General features: G+C 45.6%; 1 protein-coding gene across 1 annotated transcript in view; it reads right to left on the minus strand.

Annotated features, from left to right (window-relative positions):
• Positions 1–1,049: 1,049 nt before the first annotated feature.
• The window catches only part of polrmt (polymerase (RNA) mitochondrial (DNA directed)), a 41,643-nt gene continuing 18,794 nt past the window's right edge, over positions 1,050–23,898 (minus strand). The window contains exons 14-21 of the mRNA XM_076039148.1: positions 23,283–23,369; positions 20,679–20,792; positions 13,194–13,246; positions 9,855–9,953; positions 9,704–9,776; positions 8,390–8,481; positions 6,830–6,903; positions 1,050–4,703 (exon numbers count right to left, since the gene is read on the minus strand). Of these exons, the coding sequence (XP_075895263.1) occupies positions 4,654–4,703; positions 6,830–6,903; positions 8,390–8,481; positions 9,704–9,776; positions 9,855–9,953; positions 13,194–13,246; positions 20,679–20,792; positions 23,283–23,369 (642 nt within the window). The 3' untranslated portion in view covers positions 1,050–4,653. The remainder of the gene's footprint in view (positions 4,704–6,829; positions 6,904–8,389; positions 8,482–9,703; positions 9,777–9,854; positions 9,954–13,193; positions 13,247–20,678; positions 20,793–23,282; positions 23,370–23,898) is intronic.

A 23,898-nucleotide genomic window follows, 5' to 3' on the forward strand; every position in this document is an offset into this window, starting at 1 on the left:
TCCTGCGTTATTATCCACCTTGAGAGTATTTTTCCCCGCTTTCAAGGTCTGTTTTTGTTTTTTTGTTTTTTACCCAGATTATGCCCCGTGGAACCTATTTGAGTGTACAAGTCTAATTAATACAGCGTCCCGTTATTAGATGAGTTTTACCAAACTCCTTGTTGTGTCCTGGCGGTGCCGTCTGAGCGAAATGAGCGTGACAAAGTCGGTGCACAGGCATATTGTTGCTGACAGGAGGGAACGCAGTCGAGGAGAAGCGAATAAAGCAAGAATTAAAGGCCTAGTTTGTAGGATTTAGTGCCAGCTAGTGGTAAGAAAGCGTACTGAACTAAATAATCATAAATGTTAAATTAATTAAAAAAGAAGCAAGTTATTTGGTCGTGTGTAGCATATGTTTTTAAAAGTAACTACACAAACAGCCACGAGAGGGCCAAATGTCACACAACGCAATAAGTTGAGGAAGGGTGAATATACACAGATGGCTCACTGCTGTATGCTCGACATGTAAGAGCGTCGAGCGACTATTTGTAGAACGTGGCACTAGGTGCGCTGACGGTTTTTGGTATTTGTTTGTACAGCATGAGTTCAGTCAGCCAGCTCGGTTCGCTGGAGTCACGAAGAAAAGAAAATCAAACGATGAAAAACAAAATCATGTAAAAAAAAAAACCTTTTCTGTCTGATGTCTCACGTCATCGAATAAGAACCGACACCTGCCGTCCTATTCAAGCAGAACAAGACTGTTAGCATAAATCACTGTATCTTTTTTATCCCGTCCAGCCCCCCTCAACTGTCGCACAAAGTTTGTATACACTCTCCTGTTGCCAGCCGCTGTGAGGTCTGTACGCTTTCCATTCTTCCCCTCTGATTGCTGATCTAAAGTCACAGTCCCTCGCACTGCAGCCCGTCTGGCAAAGGCCTCGCGAGCGCACTTCTGCCCCAAAGACTAAAACATATTCAGCCGTATGTCAACACTGCCCTAACTCAGCTGTTGCTTGTTTTTATGAGTGCAGCCTCCAGGCTTTGGGGACAGGATGGCATCTGTGTCTCTCTGTCTCTCTCTCACACACACACACACACACACACACACACACACACACACACACACACACACACACACACACACACACACACACACACACACACACACACACACACACACGATCTGTATTTTGCTTTTGGGAGTATTTTCTCAAAACCATTTTGTTCGCACGCTTTGCCTCAAGTCTTCGGCAGCGTACGATTTGCTTTCCTATGGAAGAAAGGTGTGCAGACTAGCATCGTTCAGCATGTCAGCAAAGTTTACCCACAAGGGAAATCTGCGTCATACCTTCGGCCGCTGGAGGAGCGTCATCACATGTTCACGGTGTGTCTCACCGATTAGCCGAGAGCCGTGACAACAACAGCAGCATCTCTGTTTGGCCTATTTTCAATCTATAATGTATGTGATGAGGGCGGGTCAATTATTTATTTATTGTGTGCTTGGCTCTTTTATTCTGCGTTAGATTCCAGATCTTGACGAGAAGTGCATCATCCGTGTAAGACGGCGACTGAGTGCAGAGCCGAATCAGTCGGGATGCCGCTGGAAACCTCAGGCTCTCACTGCTGATTTTCTTTTTCACGGAGCCGGAGTCGACAGTTAGCCCCGCCCCCGTTTCACGTATACCGCGCATATACCTAGTGCCTAGCGTCTATCGTAGTCTCCGCGTGCACGCACTATACTCTTTTTACGTATGTGCGCGCGGCTGTACAGTGGAAATGCAAACTCCGCGCAATGCAAAACATCGGTTATATCCCACTGCAATACGTGTAAAGACGGAGAACAAATAAAGTGTGTTTGACCAGAGTGATGATCTGCAGCTTCGTGTTAAGGTCGAAACTTTCTTTTTGTTTTTTTTTTCCTTCTTTTTGTTTGTTTAGCATTTTTGGAAAAAGCACAAGCACGCTCCTAGTCCAACATTGTGCATATAAATAGAACTTATTAATGCAATAAAGGCATGTGATGGTGAGCGCCTCTCCTTCTCTTTCTGTCAGTGACAATCGTAGCTTGTTTTTATTTTTCAACATCCAACTTAGTTTGTAACTAATGATCCTTAAGGCAATCAGAAAGATGAAAAAAAAAAAAAAATCCTCCAGGCTAAAGATACTGCCTTATTTTTGTGATGCGATTTATTGTTTCAATTTTCTCATGGAGCTGCCGGGATCCATTGCTTTCATCACCTTAGTTATCTTTAATCTTTATGTCCTTATTATTAATAAATAATAATACATTTTATTTATAAAGCACTTTTCATTATAAAATCTCAAAGTGCTCCAGGTATTATAAACTTTATTGGCCCCCGGATATTTCAGTTACTCACCAGCTGATCACTCAGTCAAACCTCACCAGTGATGTTGGCACAACAAAACAATCTGCAAAAACACTTGAAATCATCTCAGAACAAAACCATCAAAAGAAAAAGTGAACCGTATCAACTGCGCATACATCATTTAGCCTGACAACTGCTTGCTAAAATGGTATTTTGAAGTGGCGGTTTACATCACGATCGACCGGTGGCCAAGTTAGACTGACGACAGTCGGAGGAGAAACCGAAGAGTTCCAGGACTCAACGTAACGCACACCTCTCTGGCCTCCCCTCTGACCCCGCCTGGCCCGACTCCTTCCCGGCAGGACGGCCCGCTTGCTCTGCGGGGCAGCAGATAGCCGGGGAGCGTCCACGACAGCCTGGCACGGAAATCAAAGTGCTCTCAGCGAGTGAGTGCTCCACTTATCGCAGGGCTCAGGCATGTCTGGCAGATAAGGAGCAACGGCTCGCTGGTGTCCGCTCGGGGAGGAGAGGGCGGACTGAGGAGCTCAGCTAAGAGACACACACACACGCACACACACACTTATTTAGCCCTCTGTTTACAGCCTCCAGCAAGAACGCCTTGTTTTAGCTTCCTGCTAAAGCAGATGCTTTGCTGGGCCTTCCACAATATAGGCAACAAGGTAGTCTCAGTGGGCGGAGCCAAGAGCTGGTTGAGGTCAGGGAAGTATTGGTGCCCTTTGTGATGTCACAAATGACTTTTCTCATTCATTCAATCATTTCTAGGAAGTTCACTGACCCGACAGAGATGGAGATTATCAGATTCATTAAAACCACACAACACCAACAACAGCAAGTTTCGTGCCTGTTCGTTTTCCAAACAACAAAACTTCAGTTCCTGCAGCCGCACTCACGCTGACCACGTCACAAGTGCGTCGAGTCGGAAGGAAAATCAAAAGCACACATCCCCTGCTGCAGGTGTTGAAGCTAAAAGGGGCCAAACACTCGCTGCTGCTTCACACATAGAGACTCAGGGCATAAAAATCACAATGTTTCACACACTTCCCTTTTGTCATTTAATACACAAATGAAACATGACAACAGGAACCTAGTAATATGATCCACTCCCCAGGCCCCCCCACACTGCAGAGAATGAAATGAAGAGCTCAGACCAGATCTCCACTCGGGAGTCGTCTCGTCGGCCAAATTGCTCATTTTGCCAAAAACCAAATTGGATCAAAGTCGCGGGTCGCGTCTCGTCGTGCGCATCAGAGGAGGCGGTGAGCTCCTCTCAGCGGCGCATTGCCATGCAAATGACGGCGGGACCTGGAGCCTAATCAGCACGCTATCTGTGCCCCTGCCCAGCCCCCAGCCCCCAGCCCCACCCCCACCCCGTCCGTCCGTCAGTGCCCGCACACTCCTCCAGCTGCATTAGCATTTCATAACACTGTCACTCAGCCACCTTTGTTCATCTGCTTTTGAACAGCAATGCCACCTTTTGTCTGAAAGAGCTGCAACGTTTTCCAGCGACGATCTGATAACGCTTTGGCTATTTTTACTTCTAGATCTGCCATTGGCCCATTTTTTTTTTTTTTAAACAAACTGTAGGGTTTTTAAAAAGAGGAGGGGCTTCATTCGATGAGACACAATAGACTTCAAATAAGTAGATATGACATGAGCGCGTACAATGAAAAAGCACAACAGAGAAAACCAGCTCCTCCTTTCAAACATAGCTTCAGTAAACTGACATTAGTTTTTTCTTTTCCTTTTAAAAGAATCGCCTTTATTTTTGGAGGCCAGCGCTCCGTCACTCCGGGCAGGAGTGAGAAATAAAAACATTATTTTGCCAAAAAACTTCTGTCGTTCCCCTTGCGTGTCTCTCTTCCGTGTGAGTCCCGCGGCCTCTGCTCTTCTTCACTTGCAGTGGCAGCTGAGAACAAGCGGCCACTCAGAGGAAAGTTGTGGCTCAGTGCTAAACTAAACTGCATGATTTCCATGTGGATGGCTAACGCACAAACACACACACACACACACACACACACACACACACAAACACACACACTCATATATATCCACTAGCACAACCTTTTCGCATTATTGCGTGATGAAACTTTGCATGATTCAAGTCGCATTGCTCCTGGACGAGGTCGCTGCTCCACCGCTGCTGCTCAGCAGGTTCAATGTGTGTGTGTAGCTCCTGCAGCTCTTCTGCAAACCAGGAGGTGGGCAGGACAGGATCAATGTCCTGGTGTCCCTCAGTGCCGACCCTCCAACTCGGCCCAGCTGTCGTTCGTTCGCCGGCTGGCTGGCTGGCTGGCTGGCTGGCTGGCTAGCTGGCTGGCTGGGCCCCTCAGCTGAAGAAGTACGTGGAGTCCTTCACCTGCTGCAGATCGAAGTCGCCTGGAGGGAGAAGCAGAGGGTCAGTGCGTCACGACGGGGTCGAGTCAGAGGAGAGCGGATGGCTGAGTGAGTTACCTCAGCGAGAGAGTTCGCTGTAAACGACTCTGTGGCAAAATATGAGACGCTAACAGAGCCACAATAAGGCTTCAATAACACGCGGAAAGGTTTCGAGACTGGATTAACTCGTCTGTAATGAACATAATGTTCTCAATCCAGAGTGTAAGGGCGGAAATTGGAGGAAAAAAAAGCCCACGTCAGCGAACCAACACACTGACCAGACCATTTTCCGATCTTTATTTCTCGCCACAGACACCAGAGGAGCAGACTGGTGTGTTGGATTATCCAGAAAACTCTATGGACCTCTAGGAAACTGCATACCCAGCCCTCCGTTTACACTGAGTTGGACCTGGACAAAATCAAAGCAGCCTCAGAACCACTGTCAGATTCTGACCTCAGAATTGTCTCGAGTCCGAGGGAAGTCCCCCTGAGATACTGGCACTTTGTGTGACATCACTAAGGGCTGATTTCCAGGAGGAAGAGGAGGACGAAGACGAAGAAGAAGAACAAGGAGAAGAAGAAGAAGAAGAAGAAGGTGGCGCTCATCGAACATTGACAAAGAGATTTTTTTTTTTTTTTGCATAGGATGGGACCTTATTAAGGCAGTGTATTAATGTGTCCTGCTAACATATGCAAAAATCTTTGCACAACACAAAAGAGAGCGGCCTTAATGACTTGGCGGTAACAAGATGCCGCGTGTCGGGGGAAGTAATTATCCTGACGGACGAGCAGACGTAAACAATCTGCAGACTGGTCTCATCTCCTGTCATCTTCCACACACACACACACACACACACACACACACACACACACACACACACACACACACACACACACACACACACACACACACACACTGCTGTTGGCATGAGGATGGATGCATTTTTTAAAGGACAAATTCATAGCTAAAATTCTGAGGCATCCATGGTTTGTAACAGGCGTCAGGAAGCAGGAGGCCGCCTGCCAAATACTCATTTCTAGCAGCTGAACTCTGAGCTTTGACAGACTTTTGTGGAAGCAGGGGAGACTTACTGCGTGAATTATTGAGGAAAATGTCCTTAAAAGGGGGCTTTGATATTAAAAAAAAAACTAATGGAGCCTGGAAAGAAAGGAAGCTGAGATTCATTTTTTTTTTTCAACCAAGAAAACGAGAATTTTCCTTTGTTCGAACAAGTGGAAGCTTTGTCTGAACAAAACTTCCTGTGTGTGTGTGTGTGTGTGTGTGTGTGTGTGTGTGTGTGTGTGTGTGTGTGTGTTTTAATAGCAAATAAATCTCAGCTACCAAGATACAGATGGCATATTTTAAAAATGTGAAGAAAAGGAAGGGGCTGTCGAATCCTGGGGAATGATGAAAGACAGACAGCTGGTTTTTGCAGCATCGGCGTCTTTTGCATGGAAACAGCTTTAAATTATTTATTTGAGCACCACGTCCTTTTATTTTTCCCCGTGACACGACTACCAGCTAGATCACACGCACGCACGCACACGCACGCACAAAAACACACCTGGCTGTTCTGTGTCGGCCAACATAAGCTGATTATGTAGAGGAGGGACACAATTAACAGTAATCAATTTATACAACGCCAGCTGTCGGTGCCAGGCCGACGGTGAGAGTACAGACGGGGGCGGAGCCAGCTGCTTACATAACAGCCGAGTCTCCACACACCTGACTGACAGGGAAAAATAAAAAGGTGGAAACTCCCAACTCGGCTGGGCAGCAGGACTCGACTTTTCACTCGTCAGAGTTTCTCATGAGGAAGAAGAAGAAGAAGAAAGGAAGACTGCGGCCCTGCTGTGTGGAACCCTGTCTGCACATCACAGCTTGTTGAGAAAAAAAAAAAAAAAAAAAAAAAATGAAAAAAGGGGAAAGACACAAACAACAGGCAGCAGCAGCTACACACAGGGCTCTGAAGTCGCAGGGATTCCCATCAGAGCTGGTGACCTCACACAGTCGCAGGACATCAAGGTTCTCTTCAGTCCAATTAGAAGTGTGCAGGCCCGGACAATGAGCGAGCCTCTCGGCGACGACCGGGCTGTTGTTGGACTCGCACGGCTGCATACAAACTGACCTGTCTGGGGCACTTTGGTCAGCAGCTGCATCAGCCTCCTGTACTCCTGGTACTTCTTGCTTTTGGCCTCGGACCTGCAACAAATTAGGAGGAGAAAAGTCGGCACAAGGTTGCAGAGGGAGAGAAAAAAAATAGAACAACTTTTTTTTTTTCCCTTCCTCAAAAGTTGCAGCTTCTACTGGTTGTGTTGACGATAGACAGTGAAGTTGATGCTAAAAAGACTAACGAGGAGTGTGGTTATCATGCTGTTCTATAGTAATGGGAATCGAACACAGTATGTGTACTGTAATTACAATAAAACTCCCATCCTAGCCAAGTACATTTTAAATGTGATGTTCTTGGGACTATCGGTGCGCAGCATGTATCCACATGATGTGAATCTGATGACAATCACAACAATAAATATTCTGATATTAAGCAGTTACCACAGACGACTTTTCTGCCCGCATTAAAAGATGAATGTGGATTTATCTAGAGCGTAACAGCACAAACATTACAGGGGGTGAGAGCGCATCAATCTGCATGAGGCAACACGTTAAATCATCACCACATTAAACAAATTGCTCTGCGGAGTTCAAAGGGTGATTAAAAATCACCTGCACCTCGCGACTCACGGGAGAATTCAAATGGTCTCTCTCTCTTCCCGCCTTCCCACTTTTCTTCCCCCCCCCCCTCTGCTGTCTACCAGAATGAATAATGTGCGAGTGTGAGGGGGAGCAGTAATGTCTGGGTCATTGTGAGACGGCCGGGGAGGGAGGGAGGGAGGGAGGGATGGAGGGAAACAAAGGAGAGCAGGGCTGCAGCGGAGTCAAGGCTTTGGAGGTGTCCAATTATTTCCAAAGAGAGAAAAAAGCAGCGGGATGATGATAACAGAGCCAAGAAAAAAATCTGAAAAAAGAGAGCAGGCAGTATTCAATATTTCTTTGGCGAAACTAAAAAAAAAAAAAAAAAAAGAAAAAAAAAAAAAAGAAGAAGAAAAAAAAAAGAAAATCTCTGCTAAAAATCAAGCTAGTTTCAGAGTTTTTCTTCCAATAATTCAGGTACAAACAGATCTAGGAGTGTTTTGGCACCTAGAATAGAAAATGGCACCACTGTGTGTGTGTTGTGTGTGTGTATATTCTCTCTTCCTTGTTTAAATGCCTGCAACGGTATGTTTTGGTGAGCATTTGGTGAAATATTTCCCATTAGGCTGCTTATAACTGTTTTATAATATATATTCAGGTCCAGTAGATGCATTTTAGGGACGTGGGGCTTTTGGTAATCAATCAGTAAATTCCAAAACATATTAAAAAAAGAAATGGCTCCCTCAAAGCAAAATTAAATGATAATTTAACTCTGACCAAAGAAACTTGATGAAGATGGTATCATAACATTGTCATACAATACAAGCATTGCTGATTTTTTTAGCTCTCACTTCAAAGTATATGTGCACGCTAAGTAGCAGGATGGTTTCAAAAAAAAAAAAAATGGATTGTGTGTAAGGCGTATCCTGGTTCAACGACCACGGTGTTATTTCTTGTGAAGTCAGGCGTGTTCCTGCATGTTGGTGGTTGCACCTACAGGGGTCCCGAGCAGTATTTCTGCTCCAGGAAGTTGGAGAGCTCCTGCAGGATCGGCTGGCTGTGCAGGCCCACAAACTGCTCCCGACACACCTGCGAGGGGAAGCAAGGAGGAAGAGAAGCAGAGTTTTTCAATAAACCCTTTCTCCACCTTATCTGCTCAACGGCTCATTTCCTGCACGCCATTCTGGATACTAAACCCAATTTGTGATTTGTGTATAATAACTACGCTCTTATTATTATCATCCTTTTGTTCCCCCTGATTAAACAGCAAAAAAAAACAAAAAACCTCCAAACTCATATGAATCTTGAGATAAGCTCTAGTCAGTCTAATGCGTCTCCGCCTCCTGCGCTGACGCCACGCCATCACTCAGCCTCCCACTTGGACGGCGTTCCGGCTGAAGAGCGGAGGAGTGCGAGCGCCGCCGCTAAAATAAGGCCATTCTTCACGTCGTTACAAGCCAAGGCGACGCATCCGATAGCGCTCGGCTGCCACCGCTCCCATTTACAATCCGGCGAGGAGGCCACGCGCTCGTACATCAAAATAGGATAACAAAGGAGGAATCGCTCCTCACCCCGCTCTTCATCCCGCTCCTCATCCTCTCCGAGTGGGAAACGACGCAATTCTGCACTGAATCTTCTGGAAACTGAGGATTTTTAAAAAGAATTCTATTCTGACTTTATTCGACGGGCGTTGTCAGTTGACGGGCGGATGTTACTTTATTCAGGAACATGGTCTGCCTGGTTGGTGGCGTTCGCCACAAATAACAATATATCCTTCTGCTTCCCGGTGTCGCTAATCTGAAGCTTCTACATGACGAGACAGACTGCTGGTGAGTGGAAGAAACGCAGGCCTGCTACGGCGACACCTTTGGCATGATGCCAACTTAAAATGGGAAAAACTTAACTCTGGAAAAAAAAAAGAAAATGAGGCTAATCCTTGTGAAAATACACAAACAACACACTGAAAATGTAGCCCTTTGTTTCCTGACATTGCCAATCCGAAGCTTCTACCTGACAGGATTGACTACTTAGCATTAAAGTAGGAAAAACAGGCCAAAATTCAACTCTAAAATAAGAAAATGACACTCGTCCTCCTAAAAACTGATGCTGGACATGTTGATAGGCAACAGGAGATGCATACTATTGCACTTCCTCAGGTCTATAACCTTCAGAAAATGCTAAATTACAAACAGTATATTGAATAAAAATAAAAAATCATGGTAGATGATTTAACACAGTGATGATTTATGAGCAACTGCACTGAAAAACAGCTAATAATGTCTGACAGGAGGCTGTTGGTTGGATCCGATACCTTGTTCATGGTGTCCACAGTGAGCGCGTGCGTCCAGAAACAGTCGTGCACCGACACAAAGGTAAGGCCGGCGCTGCCAGAGGACAAAAACACAGTCACCAGGGAGGTCGACATGCGGAGGAATCGCAAAATCGCAAATGACGAGAGGCACCTGTAGCAGTGGAGCGCCGTGAGCATCATGTGCGTGGAGTCCAGAGAGTGGATGAAGTTTGGCGGGAAGGCGTTCTTCTGTTTCACCGTGTCGGGTCTCCTGCGGAGGAAGAACAATGGGATTGCGTTTCAGCCAGCGCGACTGGTTGTTCCGTGACTGCGCTGCTGAAATTGATTGTTTTCGGGGACATAAAACGCCGTGAAGATCTTCGACAGTCCGATAATGTCAAAGTTTGGAGTGTCTTTGATGACATTACGGGAGACATATCTTTGATATATAGTGACCTGATTCCTTGCAGGCATCGAGTCAAACACCAAAAGAACCAGGGAGCTACTGGAGGCTGTTTTCTTAATGTAAGTGGTGTAAAAGTAGTAGTACTAGTAGTAGAAGCAGCGGCAGTAAGAAGAGTACTTTGGCTGTCATTCCAAATTCAATTCAATGACGATTGATGCAAGACGTGAACGATAACGGATGATATATAAAAAAACACCAGAGGGCTTTTAAGAGGCGGATTTCTTACGATGCAATCAAACTGATCACGACTGATTAACAGAGAAGCTGAAATGCAACAACACGCATTGTTTCCTGCCCGGACAAAGCCGACTCCGCGGCGTTGACTTTGCTTCGGAAACACTAACCAGTCGGAGGGCGCACGAGTGCAGGCGCGATGTAAAAATAGCGCGGGTGGCGCTGTTGTTGGAAACACGCTGCTGCCGCCGCTGCTACTGCTGATGGAGCTGCCAGTGCAAAAAGCATCCCGCCAATCTTTATCCCCCTGTTCTCATTTACCCTGAGCCTGTGCCATTCAAATCCTCTGGGCTGCCACCGACCAGAACGCTCTTCTAATGGGAGCGGAGACCGAGTGGGGAGCGCTTGGGCCCAACCCAAACACACACACAAGTCAGTTTTGTTGTCCTTTTTTGGCTCAGACAAGTTTGGACTTTCATTTTTGTGTGTGTGCGTCCTTTTACTTCAGTGGTATCTGGGCCTGGGAAGGCTGAGTGCCACTGCAGGGACGAGACTCTCTTATACCCTCTTTCTCTTTCAGCCCGGTGTCACACCTACTGCCACCCTCACTGCAAACATGTCACCTTCAAACCCCCCCGGGAGGCTGAACTCCAGTAAAATGGAGAGAGAGAGAGAGAGAGAAGAGTCCGGGGATTAGCAGGCGCAACTCTCTAAAGGTCAGCACGCTGTGCTCTTGGTCCGCTTCAGACAGGGCGGTGGCAGTTTTGAGGGGGTGAGGGCAGGGGTAAACATGGCTATTTTGATTTTTTTTTTTTTTTTTTTTAACCCCGCTCAAGTTCTGAAGCTTGGATAATCAGGGGGAGTGGGATGGAGCGGATGACAGAGAGAAATCCAGGGCAGAAGGCTCTTACTATTCCTATTAGTGTATTTAGAAAGTGGACAGGCTTTTTTAATCACGTCAAGTACAAATGTGCGTGTGTGTGTGTTTGGGTTGGGAGCGAGAGGGGGGTACAGATGCCGAGGAAACTCGTGATCACCGCGTTGTCAAGTTTGGCTCCGGATGTCAGCCGAGGAATCGCTGACGCCGACTCTTGACAGCGAATTTGGAGTTTGAGGCGAGGCGGCCTTTCCATCATCCACCTCCCCGGCTGTTTGTTTAAGTATTCACGCCGCCGGATCTGCGGTGTACTCGAGATGCTGTCAAGACCGAGGAGGACGCCTGTCAGTCTTTGTCGCCCGACCCGAGTTCACTGGCTCCGTCTTTTTTCCTCTCCTTCCCCTCCGTTCCCCCCCTACGGTGTCTCACAAATGCAGCAGCACAAACTGATTGGAGGAGAACCTCCATGATCTACTCCAGGGGTCGGCAACCTTCACTACCAGAAGAGCCATCTTGCCCCATCTGCCATCAAATAACATTCACCTGGAGCCGGGGAGGCATTATATTGCCCTTTTAAGAGGGTGACGGAGACCTGAGGCTGTGGGGATTTTTACAACTGTCTCTTTCTCCAATGCACGTTATTTGATAGCAAAAAAATAAAGTATTCCGTTGGAAATTAAACGCCCGGCGATTGACGATCTAGGTCGCAAAATGCGGCAGGGTAAGCAGAGTGCAATTTGCGCTTCTGACTCATAGGGTGCCACATTTTGGGGCGTTTTTGCGCCTGCATATCATTAGCGCAAAAAACCTTTGTGGATACGACGCAGAAATGGCGGAGATAGTAAGTAAGTAACTCGAAAGCAGAAGTTCAACTTTGTTGTCTATCCACACCGTCTTTTTGCGTGAGTTCTTTGCCGTCTTCGCAGTGCTATGTTTGCGAGCTGCTACTTGTGCAATCACACCGGGCTCCAGGTCTTCTTCTACTTCCGCCTTCAGGGAGTAAAGCGACAGCACCACCATATGGCCTGGCAGAAGTACTTACCAGCGTTTCTGTGTACATGCGGATATTTTTGGAGACGGCGCCGTGTAATTTTTTTTTTCAAATGCTTTTCATAACACGTTTTCATAACAAGTCCTCTCCATGTAAAAGGGGCCATAAAAATGGCTAAAATGTATTTCCATGTTATTAGGTTTTTTTTTTTTTTTTTTTTTTAATGCTAAAGAGAGTCACTGTAGAGGCTCAGAAGAGCCTCTAGAGGCGCAGGTTGCCGACCCCTGATCTACTCTAAAGCTGTGGCTGCTTATTCAGTCAAGAGACTAACTGGCAACCCTTGTCTGCAGGTGTGAGTGTGGATGGTTGTCGGTCTCTTTGTGTGGCCCTGTGATGAACTGGTGACTTACCCAGGGTGCAACTCTGCCCTCACAGCAAGACGGCTGGGATAGACTCCGGAAACATTACAACCCTGAGTAGCAGTGGCAGCAGCAGCGATAGAAAATAGATCTAGAAATAGATCTACTTCTCATGTGGTGTTCCTAATCTGAGAGGATGGTACAGAGAAGACATTCCGACATATCTGCCCTCCTGCTAGAAGTCTAGAACTACGCCTTCAAAGTACTTTGGAAACAACTCCGATTCCATCCCCCCACTTTCTGACAAATGCAATGTTGCCTTCCTATTGGAGTCGGCAATTAGCGGGGGGGGGGGGGGGGGGGTGCAGGGGAGGGTGATTCACTGGAGACTGGAGATTTTTGTGAAGCTGAAGGTCCTGAAAATGTGAGCTAATTGCCTCAAGAGAGATCCACTTCCTCCTCCGGTTCACCTCCGAACACAACCGAGTTCTCGAGTCTCTCACTGCATTTCACCACTGAAGCCGACAGGACACTGGAAACTTTTCCCTTTGTTCCGACTTATTCATTTGTGGGGAAAATAACTCGTGGAAACACAGGACCGGCTGTGCAGAGGCATGTTTTGAACACGGAGGGGGGACACTTACTCTTTGGTGTCGTGGCTGATCTGGAGGTTGATGTGCTGCATTGTGCTCTTGAGCTGGAGGAGAAAAAAAAAGAGACAGAAACAGGAAAGTCAGCAGGTTGATACTAAGAGCTCGGGTTGTACATCCAAAAGTGCAGGTAAAATCATAAAAGCCTTTTTCAAATCAGTCATGCGCCGAGGTTCAAGCAGCTAATAAAAGTCAAGGACTAAAATGAAGTGCAGTCACCCGTCACTGTGTAGACTCTAATCATAATATGCAACAAGTAACGCTAATGTGTTGTAATGGAGAAATTAAAGTCAACGTCACATTGTTAATACTTTATTTAAAATGATGGTGTTGCATGCATCAAAGAAAAGGAAATTCCCTAAAAAAAAAATAATAATAATTGAGGGCATATTATAGAATAATTTCTAGATTAATTTAACACTTGATCTAACAGCATACTAATTGTACATGATTGACCTAAACAGTAGTTGTAATGAATGCAAAATGAGAGTTTGTGTTTTATGCCCTGGCAAACACGCAACCCATCATTTACAACTAACGTCTAATAACAATTTCTTGCACATAAAACAAGCATACAGATGTCTGATGAAAATGATTTTTTTCTGATTACATAAATTCTAATTCTGTAGCCAAACAAAACTCAAAAAAAACAAAACAACTAAAAATAGTATGAACACAGATTTATTTTTACAATAACTAAAGCCTCATTTCAATTGAAGATATAAATCTATTTTTATTATCATTACACATCACCAGAGGCCGAGACTGTGGGTCCCTACTGGAGGGGGAAGCTAATAAGCCTTCAGGGTTTCATCCCGTCAACAGAGCCAAGGTGTCTGAGGAAGAGCAGCCTTTTCCTGACCTTTGGAAGCAGCCGAGGTGGGAACGACAGGCTCCAATCAGGAGGAGATACGGCCGGCAACGGGCGCCCCGCTCCTTGTCAATGTGTGCAATGTGTGTCAACGTTCTCCATCTGCCTGTTTACTCCGCAGCCGAGCCACACTAATGTTGGCTCGTTCAATATGATCAGCCCTTCTCCTTCCCGGATAATCAAGACGACGGACAGAGCCGAGCGCTTCTCCACTTGGTATTGATCTCCTGGACAGAATCAAGATCCCCCCCCCTCTCTTGACGCTCCCTGGGGTGATGTACAGGCCTGAGGGACAGTGCAATGTGTGGTCAGCCCCTTATTATATTTTTTTTTCAACATGTTTACAGTGAGAGGCACCTTACAGCAGAATTACACAGTTAGTGACAAGTCAATAAGAATTGACATTTGTGGGGCCAGCAGTGACAAAAAGGGTGGGATTTCATTTTTAAAGACGCTTCTTGAGATGACTGCAAACGATGCAAGCAAAAACTCAATGATTGTAGACTAGAAGAAAACTGCATATTCCAGTGCATTCAATAGGTGTGCCACAAAACAATCTGTGAATCTTGAATAAAGTACACGTGACAGACACAACAGGTATTGAAATTCATTTTGAAGGGTGCCAAATATCAGTACATAGACTTCCAGTCAAGCTAAAACAACAGCCGAAGATGTTGAATCAAGAAACTGAACATTGACTGGATGGCGGCTCCTTAAAAATCATCGGGATTCACGTCAAGGTTACAAATGACAGTACACACTGGATCCACACAGTAACAAACAAACAAACAAACAAACAAAAAAGCCTGCCACCTTCTGCTGGTTCCTGGTGAACCAGCAGAGGACTCTGTATTATCGGGGTCACATCTCCTCATCGTCTGAGCGCATGAAAACAAACAAACTGTACGCTGATGCATTCAGATGGTGTCGGTATACGGAGAAAGAAAAAAAAAGTCAGCTTCAAGGAAGAATTGGAGGAAAAAGGTCACGATTCAGCCGCTGGGGACCATGAATATATGTTGAGTTTGTGGCTGAAGCAGCAGACTTGAATATGGCAAAAAAAAACAATAATTTCCTTTTTTGTATACTGAGATACAGACAGCACTCCAAATTAAAACAGAGGCTTTGTTGGAGAGGCGGCGCAGTGTTTATGTGGGGCAAAAAGAGGCTGCCATGTGGAGTAATGTAAACACACTTCCTCTATGTGATTGTTATACATAATAAGACCGCTTTGTTCGTTCTAGAAAACGCAGATATGAAAGTGATTCCAGTGACAGGCGTCCCGCGGATGAAAGTGAAGCAGCTGAACTGGCCTCATCGGTGGCCATAGTCAAAAGGACTCCGAGGCTGGCGGCGTGATGAATGGCGGAAATGCACAATTATCAAGAAAATGGCCTCAAAAATAGAAGGACAGCGTGGTGCGGAACCCCATTAGTTTGTGCCACGAGCTGCTATCCCATCCATCATGTGCATGAGGGGACTCACGGGGAGGTGGTGCTGCCCATCATCCTGCCCTCACAGCCATGAGGACATGGAGAGGAGAGGTGCTGATGTAAAAAGTTTGTGTGTGTGTGTGTGTGTGTGTGTCTAGGGGAGGTTGTAGGAAGGGAGGTTACCTTTGGTCTGAGTAATGGACTGCCACACTGCAAAATGAGGTCAGGACTGTGCAGTGTACTCGCGGTCATTATAATGCATGTGCGTATGATTTGAGGTAATTCAGAACTTGGGGTTGGGATAAATGGCCGACCTTGGCTACGCCTGCGGGGAACAAACAGTCTGCTGAAGTCTGAAAGCACTAGGTAGGTAGGTAGGTACATTTTTTTTTCTTCCTTGCCTTAAAATTAAAGTTTCAAAAACCATTTTTACAATTCAGTGACCTGTAACAGGCAGACGGGCACCAGTGGTACTGGCTGCCAGGCCTGACTGGCCTGCTACAGGACTGTATAACTCTGGTTTCCTGCCAGGCATCATCTCAAGAACCCTGCCCGGTACCTTCTTCTCTTGCTGACCTACTTCGGTCAGCAAGAGAAGTCTCCAGCCTATTTGCCGCTTTTTCCCATTAAGAACATGAACATACATATACAAGTGAACTTGTCAAACTAGCTTCTCATAGCCAGGCCATAGTGTTGATGCTATTGATGTTTCCAAATTCATTTAGTCAGACATCAGGCCAGCCTCCCACAAGGATCGAGCTTCAATCAAGTCTGTCAAAGAAAGCTGTATTCAAAAAAGTCATGAGAACAAGCAAAAAATCTGGGGGGAAAAAACCCTTCCTCGAGTTTGTAATAAAGTTTGTACGTTGACTTGAGGTGGATTTATTCTTTTGGAAATAGGGCTAATGTGAAAAAGGCTTCCACTGTCTGCGTCTTAGATCAGCCTTCCCCATAGCCAATACTGGCCGACCTACTGGTATAATTACAACCTGCCTAATTGACAGCAATTCCTGAAAACCTCTCACCTCTCACTCTACTAAATCTTCACATTCTTCTATAAATATCATTCCATTCCTCTCCTCTTAGAGTGGAGCATCTACGCTGTGTTCCTTTAAGACCCCAGAAGCTGAATGAGCCCCCGCAGCTTTAATCATGTGAGAGGTGAAGTACCAGAGGTCATCAGTGGACCTGACATCAATCACTAAGTAGACATAAGCCCTGCTGACAGGAAGGGAATCCCCCAGTACATCACCCAGCGGTTAATTCCACGCATCTCCTCTGTTTAAGTGCTGACGGTTTGCCCAGTCACCGCCACACAAGACTTCTTGAGTCGCTTCGACCTTTTGCTCCAAACTTTCCACTTTTCCAACATGCCCTTGAAACTCTCGCTGCATTTATTACATCCGCCCCAAAATGCCACAAGATTCTGCACATTGGCCGAAACGCCGTGTGCCCCGGGGCGGCTGGCTTCCAGGGCCCGGAGAAGCTCGGAGGGCATCGCGGCGACATTTTGGAAGGCACGCAGTCCTGCAGAATTAGAATGAAAAGCTGAGCGACTGCGACAGCAGTGCAGGGGGTTGAGCGTATCAACAGGTTTGCTGACATCCCCACACTGTGCAAGGAAAAGGTGAGAGTGACAGGCGAGTGAAGTGTTTTTTTTTTTTACTCAGCAAAAACCAAGAAATAAGGCTTTTCTTACAGCGTCAGCAGAGTCATCGCACTCAGGGCTTCACATCAAACCAGAAGCAAAGGGTCACTGGCACTTTAGTATTATTGTGTTTATTCAGAGCTTATAGTTGCAGTTTTCCTGGAGGTTTTTTGTACCAGCATTAATGACATGGGGAGTGTGAACTGAAGAAGCCAAAGGTGACCACAAAAAGGCTGAAAAAAAAGGAACAAGAGACCTGGTGGCCATTAAGACATTTATAACTACTGTTCTGCTGTGTACCTGTCTGGTATTTTAGTTGGAATGACAATAAAGGTATCTTGAATCTTGAACTAGAAGGATGAAAACTACAGTGAATTCCCACCTTACATAAAGCAAAATGATAAAAACCCAAAACACAATATGTATATATATATATATATATATATGCATTTTCCTTTGCAAGAAGGACTGTGGAGGGAATCTGTTCATAACTAGTCAGATTGTTCTACTCCATCAATCATTAGAATGAAAAGTGTGAACAGTCTTTTCCCTTCACTTTGGCCATTCACCAAAAAGCTGCTACTTTATGCTTGGCTAAAAACAAGCTGACTGCTGAATACCTAACTGTCAGGGGAAATCACGATTGGGCTCAAAGCACCTTAACCAAACAGGCTCAGCTCGCCCACGCAGAGGACGCCGGGTGACAAGCTTTTATTCACGCTAGAAACGCTTAAATCCAGTCAAATCCAGCCAATCCAACTGATGACTTCCGCACGTCGCCAAAGCCCCCACCTACCCCCCCCCCCCGGCCCCCCCGAGAGCGAGATTTGACTGCGGCCTGGCTCGGAGGGAGGGGAGAATGAAAAACAAACAAGGACTCGGAGCCAGAGTGACCTCTGATACGATTAGTATCTCCCAATCCTGTTTAGCAGCCTCCCTGATGTACGTTCATGCTCCATCCAGCCACTCCATCCTACTCTAATTTCCTGAGCTTCCGCGGAATATTCTCCGACGAGACACAGGACGAACGTTTGCGCTCGGTTCTCTGTGTGTACCAGCTCCGAAAGGACCCGCAAAAACAAAACAAAACAAACAAAAAAAAAAACACAGCAAGGCGCAGCGTGAAACAATCGGGCCAAAACGACCCGTCGTGTGTGTTCCATTCAGCCGTTTCCCAACTCGCACTCTCCCACTTCAACCTACCGTCCAATTTCCAACGACGCCCACAAGAGGTGACTGCAGATTTAAGAGGCAGAGAGTGGGGGAGGAGCGGTATTGACTTTAATCCAGCCGTGTGGAGAAAAGGTGACCTTTGTGCAAGTTGGTTTCATTTTTGTTGCCCGATGATGCAACTGGATTAAAGAATTACCACAGGGGATAAAGACAGTTATCGCTGAAATGTAAGTTAACCCCGACATTATGGTCCTGTATTATGCAAAATTCACTTTGTCGATGTTTTCAAATTTATGATACAGTCTCTAGTCAGTCAAAGAGCCCGGGAGAAATATCAGCGGGCTAACGCTGTTTTCACAGGGTATAATCATGCGAGGCAGCTCCGCTGAAGTTGAAAAAGTGACTAAATATTAAAGACAAAGTTTGAATCGTTTAAGGGTCGAGGGTTGAAATGTGAATTTGCCCTTTGCAATTTAAATATTTGACTTATTGACTTTCTGAAGGTCTTGGAAATGAGCCAAAGCCCAAGTATTGCTATTTTTCTTGTTGCACATATCAGAAAGTGTGTGCTACAATACACCATCCTGGAAAATCTGCAACTCACCCGTTTTTTTTTTTTTTGCAGGAGGCTGTAAACAGAAGGCTAATGCACTCTTTTTTTGTATTTCTATATGTAGTTAATAATGTCAGTCTGCTTCACTGGAGTCTGATGGGAAAACAGGTGTGAGGAGGCTTTATCGGACTCTTTAAAGCTGCTCCCTTGTGCCCCTGCTGGACGTTCAGTAAAGCAGCTTGCATAAAGGTGACGGGCTCGTCTGCGGCAGTAAGACGGACACGCCCTCGGAGACCGGCCATCTGTCGGCCTCGTGCTCTCCTGCACCTGCTTTGGAGGTGCGTCGGCTCCTCGAAGCCACGCTTCCAGTGTGTTTGATGTCGTGCAGAAAGAGCCGCCGTCCTGCCGCCACGGCCCGCCGGGCCGACCCTCTGCTGCAAGCGACATATGTGCACCGTTTGTCACCCTTTTGCTTCACTAACGAGCTTCAGGATATATGAGGTGAAATAGTTTTCTTTTTCCCCTTTTGTGTAACGGTTACATACATGCAGGTTTCGAAAGCAGGCACGTTAGTCGCACATGCCGTAGCGGGCAGGAGTTTTATCTCTGCTGACAGCGTCTCCATGGCGACAGAACACTCCGGTGTTGTTGCCGAGCTCCATTAGAAGTTGCTCCACTCACAGCAATCTCAGTACACCATCAGCGGCGCATACTTAAAGACTTGCGGAGACTCGGAGAGCCCAGATGGGGAATTCCGCTGGCTCAGGATCCGGTACTTAATGCTTCCCGATAGTCTGGGTGTCCCAGATTTATTGGCTGTAGACCAATCATTATTACATGGAGCCATACTCCCATTCATTGTTACAATTAAAAAAATAAGACAGATTGTGGAAAAGTGAATCATTTTAAAAAGTATGTTCTAGCAATTTCTTCGATATGTATTTTTCATTCCATATTCCGGTGAAGCAGCCCGACAATAATCATCCTTCACTATTAATCTGCATAATGACTATGGAAAAGTCTAATTAAATCAAAGGGCCGGCAGTTTCTGGTGTGTAAACACTTGTGTGATGCACTTATTTCCAGCGAACAAACCTGCTGAGAGGAGCCAGCCTACCCAGAGGCGCTGAAGATCGCGGAGAAACAAACTGAGGCCTGGATTTGTGTTTACTTGTTACTGAGTGTTACCAGGAGAGCTGATCAGGTGATCACTGGTGCAGCTCTGTCACTGTCCACATGCACTGTACTTTGCATGCCTGCAAGGGTCAGACGGTGCAAAGAATGACAGAAAGACTTTCAATAGGTCCACGGAAGCCGGAGTTATATTTTATATTTAAAAAAAGCATGTTGGAAGTTTTATTAGAAATCACTGCAAGTCCGGTTGAAGAAGCTAAAGCACTGGAGTAGTGCGAACCTGATATTGATCTGGTTGTCAAGCACATTTACATGGAATAATGCAAGCCAGTACAGGGTGTATACATGTATAGTGTGTGTGTTAAAGGTCACTTGTGGCAGAATGAGGGATGCTGTGCTTTGAGAGGGTCAGAACAGGATGAAGAGGAGAAAATACACAAGGAGAACTTAAAGGTCAGCTGACAGCTTTGTGGGGAGAAAAAGGGGCCTAAAGACCAAAAGGCCATGACTTAGTGGTGCAGTCTATCAGCCTATCAAACATATAGAGAGTAGATGAGGCTTCCCCTGTAGATAAACCACAGAGCTGAGCTTCAAGTGAATTAAATATTATTAGGGAGCTCGTTGTGGAATAATATATATGTATATATATATATATATATGGACTTACCACTTTGTTGCGTGTGCGGTGGTAGGGCTGAATGATGGGTAGACCCAGCGGTGTCACCCACTCCACCGTGTGGCCCGACTTGGAGATGAGCCTGGCGCTCTCGGTCAGCCAGTCCTGTAGTGCAGTGGTCAAATGAAATCAATCAATGGGAGAAGCAAGAAGGCCGCAGGTGAGTGACAGGAAGTCACTCAAAGAAACACGAAAATATGGTTTAGAATTTCAAAATAAAATACCGCGATTGACAAATGCGATATTTGTGTGCGTTATACTGTATTTGTCAGTGTCTAGTATCAGAACGCGAGATGAAACACACACACACACACACACACACACACACACACACACACACACGCACAAAGGATATATTTCCACAAAGGACCAGTATACATATATGTATATACAGTATATATACAATATATATATATATATATGTATACTGTATATACATATATGTGTACTGTATGTATATATATGTACATATATGTACACAGTAAACAAAGTAAATTTTGTCAACAAAAAGAAGAAATCTTGGTCTCAACACCATCTAGGATGTTTTTTGTTGTTGTTTTTTTTACAATCTAGTTGTCCAATCTAGACATGGAAAACTAATGCAGCTGACTGGTTGAGGAACAGGTGCAGGGCTGTTGCGAACTCTAAAAACGTCACGTTGCAACAGAAAAGTTTGCATAATGGCCTAGAATAGCAGCGCCGCGATTGTGCCACCCGCACCTCCTCACACACTTACACACATACACACACACACACACACATGCACACACAGGCAGAGGGTTTGTGTGAAAAGATAAATATGTCCCAGAGACTCCAGATAACAGTCCAGGCCAAAAGCTGCTCCATTCATCATCACCTGCTTCCTTATGCAGTAAAAAAAAAGAAGCAAGATTCTGAAAGAAACATGACTAACAAAAAGAACTATGATTAAGAGTTCACCTGCACTGACTGATTAACCCACAGGCTGAGAAGAGACTAAGGGAATAGTGCAGAGGATGAACAGGTGTTGACAGAGAGAACATGGGGAGACACGGAGAAGACCCCGGAAGTCATCAGCAGCCTCCCCGACGACGTCGTTACAACTCAATGCTGCTAAATGCAAGAGGATGTGACCTATTTCACAGGTAACCTGCACGCAGCAGCCAGCCCTGACATATTAAAAGAGGGGGGATTTTTCATACCAGACAGTCCCTAAAGAGTCATGTGGCGCCACTGGCCGGCGGCAGACATACTCGTGGTCACCAGACTCTCACCTGCCTGTGGAGATGATACACAACCTCCCACCAGGCGCTCGTCCCCAATCTGGTGACTGTGAGATGAATGGACGCCGAGGGGAAGGGGGTAAACAAGTCGTTAATAAAAATAAAATAACTTGCTACAGGCCCTAATGGGTAGGAGAACTCTGGTAGGGTTACATAACTGGTTCCTTCTAGAACATTTGCGGAAGTGGAATATGGCAGGAGGAAAAAATAAATCTCTATTTTGACTGAGTAAGAATTTCTTTTTGTGACTCATGTTTCTTCAAAGAGGATTTTAAAAATGTTGCTTTAGTTGGAACCAACTGATGGAGCGTTTTACTGACTGTGGGACTTATTTCACACATTCATCCTGGAAAGCGAAACAGGAGCTGGCTGGGCAAAGTCAAGTCCAGTCACATCTCTCTTTGCGCGGCACGTGGTCCCTTTTCACTGCCGTGTAGCTGACAGCCGTGTGGTTGGTGTTGAACAGAAGTCTTGCCAGTCAGCAGTGGGGCAAAAACAATGTTGAGCACCAAGAAAAGCCTTCAGTTATTTTTATCTCAGTTGTTTATTTAATGCTGTTATAAAACTGCTGCGACTTCAGCATCTATGCTATTTTTTTCCAACCTAAGAAAAAAAAAAAACAAACTTCCTGTTCCCGAGACTTCCTGAGCTGTGGTTCGGAGTAGCATGGAGCAGTCGCCTCGCACTCTCACAGGCCATGCCTCTTTATCTAAGAGGGAAGCTGACTTAAATGCATTCAGTGAAACCAAGAAGAGCACTTCTGAACACGAGTTTTACACACCGTGTCATCTAATAGAGCACAAGCGCGATTTTATGATATATATTTTTTAGGGCTGTTAATTAATTATTAATTAATTGCGATTAATTAAATGCAATCCATAATTGACAAATGCGATCATATTTGTGTACGTTATATTTGTCAGTATCTAAACAGAGTGCGAGAGAGATGAAAACAAACAAACACACACACGTACGCACGAGCACACACACGAGAGAGAGCAACAGAGTGGGCTGGCTACGGCGCTTCTGCATCCGGTGTGAACCCGGCATAAGCCTTTTTGTCCTTTTTACTAACCTATAGTCAGCCCCTCTGGCCGATTTCTGGTAAGAAATACTTTACTTTATGGAGTGAAAACGGCCTTGAAATGCAAAATAACTTAGAATAACTTAGAACTTAACTAAGAATTTTACACATGCAATTCAAACCACGATTAATCACAGTTAACTATAAAGACAATGCGATTAATCACGATTAAAAAAAAGAATTGTTTGTCAACCCTAGTTTTTTTTTGGTTGATTTTACTGTGATATTGTATAAGTGTGCTGGACCCACCTGGATCTCTCTGGTCCCTGTGAACATCTCTTTCAGGCTGCTGAAGACCAGACGCACCAGGTAGTGGGACGCGTCCCACACGTGTTCCTGGAGACGACAAACAACACGGTGACTGATCTGTAACCAGTCTGAATAGATTCTGTCCTCACCTTTTATTCAAAGCGATGACATTTCAAAGGGCAATGTGTTCCTAAATCTATTTCAGCGATGCAATCTCATGTGAAGGAGCTGCCTGACACCCCCACAAAAAACCCTCCCCCACAGGTCATTACTTCAACTTCCATCCACCTCCGTACACGATATATATGACCTTGTTTAAACAATTATGAGAAGCTGCTCAGCACCGATCACATTTGCGCAGACAATGTGAAAAGCACTAAGGAAGTATTTGGGTGTTAGCGGCAGTAAGCTGGAGGGAGATTAAACACCCTGCTTTCAGCTGCCGCGGTGTCGTGGATGTGGATGTGTTTAATCAGATGTCTGCTGTTGTTCTACACCAGTACACCATCTTTTTTTACCCACAATACAAATGCCAAGACGATGCAAAGACTTGAACAGGTGGCTGAGGTTGAGGTTGCTCGGAGAACCGAAGTGCACTCTGAGCGATGGTCCTCAC

Source organism: Nelusetta ayraudi, unplaced genomic scaffold, assembly GCF_046127955.1.
Source record: "Nelusetta ayraudi isolate G7.1 ecotype Tasmania unplaced genomic scaffold, CSIRO-AGI_Nayr_v1 ptg000059l, whole genome shotgun sequence".
In the NCBI taxonomy this organism is placed as follows: domain Eukaryota; kingdom Metazoa; phylum Chordata; class Actinopteri; order Tetraodontiformes; family Monacanthidae; genus Nelusetta; species Nelusetta ayraudi.